The sequence below is a fragment of the Melopsittacus undulatus genome, chromosome 2, assembly GCF_012275295.1.
Source record: "Melopsittacus undulatus isolate bMelUnd1 chromosome 2, bMelUnd1.mat.Z, whole genome shotgun sequence".
Lineage (NCBI taxonomy): Eukaryota > Metazoa > Chordata > Aves > Psittaciformes > Psittaculidae > Melopsittacus > Melopsittacus undulatus.
In genome coordinates, this window is record NC_047528.1 from 65,267,165 (window position 1) to 65,273,164 (window position 6,000).

General features: G+C 40.9%; 1 protein-coding gene across 1 annotated transcript in view; it reads left to right on the forward strand.

The window, feature by feature from the left end:
* Positions 1-4,594, forward strand: part of AFF3 (ALF transcription elongation factor 3) — a 321,016-nt gene extending 316,422 nt beyond the window's left edge. The window contains exons 19-21 of the mRNA XM_034074643.1: positions 1,335-1,384; positions 1,512-1,726; positions 3,075-4,594. Of these exons, the coding sequence (XP_033930534.1) occupies positions 1,335-1,384; positions 1,512-1,726; positions 3,075-3,199 (390 nt within the window). The 3' untranslated portion in view covers positions 3,200-4,594. The remainder of the gene's footprint in view (positions 1-1,334; positions 1,385-1,511; positions 1,727-3,074) is intronic.
* The last annotated feature ends 1,406 nt before the right edge of the window (positions 4,595-6,000 follow it).

The window sequence follows — 6,000 nt, forward strand, 5'->3', positions numbered from 1 at the left end:
CCATGATTGGTGGGAAAGGGGAAGTGCAGACTGAGTGTCCTGAGGGATTACTCCTGGCCTTGAAATCTGTAAAGCTCTGAAGCCCCTGGTTTATCATTTTTCCTTAGTAAGCCATGGGTGGGACACAAGAGTTTTTGTAGTGCTGTTAATCCTTGTAGCTCCTGCAGCTTGCAACACCTTCAGTCTTGCATTTAAACAAATATCAAAACAGTTCTCAAGGTGCAGAACTTCACTTGGTCTCCCGTGGCTGTCAAGAAGGAAAGGAAGCAATTATCTGCATGTATGGTTTCAGGGAAGAGTGTGAGGACGTCACTTTCCTCTGCAGGATCAGAGACTGGCCATTCCTGAATATGAGGCTATGAATGGGATGGACTAGAAAAGTTTTGCCTCTTAGACTTCTGTTTTCTACATCCTTCTTTCTCACAGTCCCAGAATTAAATCAGTCACTACATTTGGGAGAGGAGTTTTCCCACAGGTCAAATGGGCAGGAACCTGCCAGAAAATTCCCACCAGCTCCTGCACACTAACTACTAAAATAATTTCCATTATTGCAGACACCTGAATTTCTACTCTGTAAATGCAGTGCTTATACAAGGTAGTCTCTCCCCAAGCAATGACATTCTTTAGCCTAAGCACACTGTACCAGTGAGAGTCTTAATGACTGCAGGTACACAAGAGATTACACTAAATCTAATGTCCTCTCTGGGGACCTTGTTGGGAACTTTCTTCAGCTAGAAAAAACAGCAGTGTACAGAGGCAGTCTCCCTGACACTGTGAATGCTGCTGTATTCAGACAAAGAGGAACAGCTCCAAGAGGAGCAATCGTGAGAAAGATTCTTGAGCCTAGTGGTTAAAACACTCACCTGAGCTGAAGAAGTTCTCAGATTCACATCCCTGTGGTCAGCCAGACAGTCCTGCACAGTCTTGCAGGTCCTAGGGGAATTACATTTGTCTTTGAGGACAGGAGAGTAGGAGAAAATCTTTCTGGCTTTCTCTATCACAAGAAATTCCAGCCTAAACCTCACAAAGAATCCTAGCAGCACTTTCTCCTATACTCCCAAGATTTCTGCGGAAAGTTCCCATTTCAACTAACATGCTTTCCTGATCAGTCCCCATGCCAGGGTGTTTAATAGACTGTGATTTGAGTCTGTGCTGCAGCACTGCTTCATCATAACACTAAATCAGGCTGAGTTGGTTTATTGCATCATGAGACTTAAATACTTGGACTTGCACAATTTTTTCTTTACATTACTTTACTTTTATACTTTTTAATGTATTTCATATCATAGTCTTATATAAATTATCTGCCTTCTGAATTACTTTTTCCTTTACAGAATTCATCAAAAGCTGCCCAGAACCCGTCTCCTTGGGGTGCCAGTGGAAAGTAAGTTGCACAGAAACATACATTAGCTTGGCAGACAGAAATATTTTCTTACCTGTAATATGTTCTAATATTCTCATGGTTTTAATCCCAACATCTTTTAAGTAACTGTATTAATATCTGTTTGCAGGAGCACAGGAACACCATCACCAATGTCCCCTAGCCCTTCTCCAGTCAGCTCTGTAGGATCCCAGGGGAGCACAGGGGCCCCTTCCCCATCTCCTATCGTCAGCATACCACAGCGCATTCATCAGATGGCTGCCAACCATGTCAGCATCACCAACAGCATCCTGCACAGCTATGACTACTGGGAGATGGCTGACAACCTGGCCAAGGAAAACAGAGGTGAGCAAGTCAAGGCAATGGACTATTCTAGAAGACTGTCACATGATTTTGATAAGGAAATCAATTATTTTGATAGGAATCCTGTCTGCAAAGTAAGACTGCAGAGGTGACTTTTTTCTTCAGTCTGCTCATAGTTTGATCAAAACAGCCCAAAAAGGCAATTTTGATAGCTGTCTCACTATCTCACTAGAGCTTTTTTAGTTTATTTGGCTGGTCAGGACTAATGACAGACATAGCTGTGGGTAGCATTTCCTGCCATCTGTGTCACTCTGGAGAGAGAGGTTTGTGGCAAGCAAGGCATCTTTCCTTCCTCCCAAAGTTGTGGAGCCGGATGGGATGTGTTTAGCCACACCATGTCAAAGTAGGAACACACTTCCCTTTTGCAGAAGGAGTGAACAGCCCCTAACCCTCCCCCCATCCAAGCAGGCACAGATGGGAAGAAGGCACCTCGTTCCCTCTTAAGAGCAAACTTCTCTCAGCTGAACTGGTTTCCATGAGCAAATGCCTCAACATCTGACTTGATGGCAAAGTATCGCTTGGTTTTCAGGCTAAATTATGTAGTTAAGGCAGTGGCATTGCCAGGATTCAAATCCAAATGAAGACACCTAAATTTAGGTGTGTATATATGAGTTGGGGCAGGCGGGCTAATCTCTCATTGCAGTTGATGGAGCTTTGTTCAATACAGTCAGCAGCATTCAGAGGGCTGCCCAATTCACCCTGAAAGGGAGACTGGAATACAATTCAGTTTTTAACCATAGCTGCCAAATGCCATTATTTGAGGTATCCTTACCTGCAGTCCCACTGCTGAAACCTCCTGTGTAAGATTTGCCTGTCCGGGTTGTATCAACTGTCTGAGAGCATCTCAAAGGGCATAATAACATGCCTCTAAGTAGGCAACTGCATTAAGCCCTTAGGGGCTAGTTAGCCAATTTATTCTTTAAGCTGGGCTGACCATGTTGCACAGGCCTCTATTACTCTGCTGTGGTAGCTTAAATATCTAGCATATGTATAGACAGACTTTTGTGTGTAGACTTTTTGATTTAGTTGTCCTTAATCTCCAAATAAATCTTGCCCAGCATCTGTTTGCTTTATCAAGACTCAGTGGAAATTAATGAAAAGCAAAGCTGAAGAACTCACTGCTTGGCTCTTTAAAAAGAAAATTGTTGTGCATCAGTCTGTAACATCATGAACCACAGGGCTTTAAAATTAATCTTGCCAGCACTAAACTTTCATTCCTATGAAATGTTCAGCTTGGCTCAATTTGCAAGAGAATAAAATCTATTAAAGGGTGACAAGTAGCAAATGCAGTTTCACTCTTCTGATGCTGGATCTTTTTTTCCCCCTGTAGATTTTTTTAACGACTTGGATGCATTGATGGGACCTATCACCTTGCACAGCAGTATGGAGCATTTAGTTCAGTACACTCAACAAGGACTTCACTGGGTGCGGAATAGTGCTCACTTGTCATATTGACTGTGTGCCATTCACATGGACAGTATACCTTTCATGGATAATTCAGTTATTCTGGACACTGTGCTACAGATACAGTCAACCACAGCATTGATCCAAACAAAGGTGACTCTTTCTTCAATACTGAGTAAAATTTTTCTGGGTGTAGACATGTATGTGTACATATGTACAATATACAATGTCTCTTCAGAATGAATTGTTATGTATCACTCTCCAAACATTTTCATACACTAGAAATACTAGAAAGAACTGATCTTAATGCACAAAGCATACCCTTTCTATTCTTGTATTGAAAACCTCAGAAACCAAAATCTCATGGGTTGATTAAACCAAGTGCAATAAGCACAGATCCCTATTCAGGAAAGCTCTCAATAGATTCCTAACTTTAAGCTTACACTGAAATCTCATTGACTTCAGCAGAGCTTAAGCACATAAACAATGGCTTTCCTGAACTGGAATGAGTGAGGGCAAATCATAGACATGGAGAAGTTATACTGCGAGCATGGACACATCACAGCAGCTTCAATATTAATGTGTCATTTCTCTGTTACTTCTCCACTGGGGCACACAGTGGAGATGTGTAGCTTGCATTAAGTTGGAGAAAGATGGCATTCTTTCATGTGCAATAAGTTTCAACAAATTGCATGCGTTTCTTTATCTCCTGTCTTTTTAAATAACTTTACCTCTTGTTCAGATCCTCACCAACAGTATAACCTACAGGATCAAGCAAAAAGCCTAAAAACAGATATACTGACAGCAAAAGCTTTGAAGAGATGGTGGGAAATTGCATTCTGTCACTGACAGTAAATAGATAAATGAAAAAAATATGGCAAACTGCAATCCACTTAGTAAAGAAAATGTGTTAATTTAGCTGCATACACTCAGAGAGACAGAGAGATATCCATAACATTTGTTGGCTTTGCATGGGAAGGCTTCATCCCACAGATTTTTACTTTCATACCTTTCTTCATCTAGCAGAAACTTGCAGCATTTTCTTCTAGGCTGTATGAGAGCATTACATGCCATTTCCTTTATTTGGGAAGCTGAGTTTGCTGCTCGTCAGGCTAAGAACTGTTTCCTGTCATAATCCTCTCACTCTTCGTGCATAATCCTCAACTAGGCTTTAATGTTTCTTGACTTATGGGATGTTTTCAGTTCCTGTTGACAGGCTGTGTTTTTCATGCCAGAATTAATCCCACAGTAATTGGAGTTTAATTTGGGTCAGCTGAGGTCAAGGCCAGTTCACCTCAACTGTGCCTGCAGTCAGTGCATTTTTGTTCATTTTCAGTGGTTTTCACAGATTTAGTTTTCTGTACTTTAAAAAATAAACTCTGTAAATTTAAAAAACAATACATATATTTTTTGCAATTGGATTTGCAGCCTTTACTCAGTTGAGCAGCTCTGGTGTTTTTCAATGGTTTGTTCTTGTCCAAGTCACTGGTTGGACCCTTTGATTGTTGTCTCCTAATCTAATTATATATTAAGGAAATGTGAGTACAAAAGACTCTCTCAATAGAAGATACAATTGATTGCTGATTGATTGGTCTTTGCTGCTTTTTTTTTCCTTCCCCATTTTTGAAAAGCTGCATTTTGAGAAATAAAGTACCAAACCCTGCAGCATGTTTTCTGAGCTAAACATCTTTGGTAACAGGCTGGCTGTACCTTGTGGTTAAGAGGAGGCTTGAGAGCACGTTGAGCCCCATGTACCCATAACTCCAGCTACTGCTTAGACTCGCAACACTCACCCCATTCTTTGAAGCAGCTCAGCAGGTAGCTACTAGGAACTACCCTGCCCCAAGCCAGGCTGGGCTGATATTTATGTGTCCGCTGGTGCTCAGATACTTCCCCCTTATTGAAGTACTGAGCTCAGGCTGTGGACACCTCTTAGCACAGATTTGAGTGTTACAGTGTCTGGCTTTAAGAGTGAACATGGACCTGCCTTTAAATAACAAAACAAACATCCCCCAAGTCCTGTCACTCTGAACTTTGGCTGTTACCCACCCCAAAAAGAACACAATTTGTTTGGTCACATCTATCATGGAGAACTTGATTGGTGCCTTTCAGTTTATCACTTGCCTGATCTCCAGCTGTGGAAGTCTGTAGGGATTTACTACACTAGCAGCAACAAATTCCATCAGCTGCTTCAATACCATATGAAGGTACTTTGGGATTTCTCCTCAGATCAGGAAAGTGAAATTCCAGTTAGATTAGCTTCTGTTTTCTTTGACGGTGCCTATGAAGTTTATCTTCAGATAAGTCTGGAGGTTTGGGAGCTCTTACTGCTATTTGATGTTGAGAAATTTTAGAAGTGACATATACTACTTGCCTTAAATGGAGTTTAGTTTTATTGCACATGTGGCATTTGAGTTGCAAATATGGAACTTTGAAGCATGTTTATTTTACTAAGATTAGGATATTTTTCTTAAATCACGATGAACTCTTTGTATGGATGCAATATGTCAAGAAACTTCAGAGAAATGCAAGAATGAATGCTGTCCTGTTGTAACATTTCCAAGTACTAAGGATCTCTTGTAGATGATTGTTTTTTCTTGTACATTACTCTTGCATTGAATTATTCCAGCTAAAATGTCCATTGCTTCCACAGAAAAACACACTGGGTTTTAGTTTTTGTGCTGGCATCATCTGTGTTGTCTGATGAGCACACTGAGCCTTAACTTCTGGTGGTATATATAACAGGATGAAACAGCAGCCATTTAAATCAACTAGACATATAAATGGATTAGAAGTTTTGGCCTTCTCTCCATAGAATTTCCTGCAGTTATACTATTTTGGTGAGGTTATTT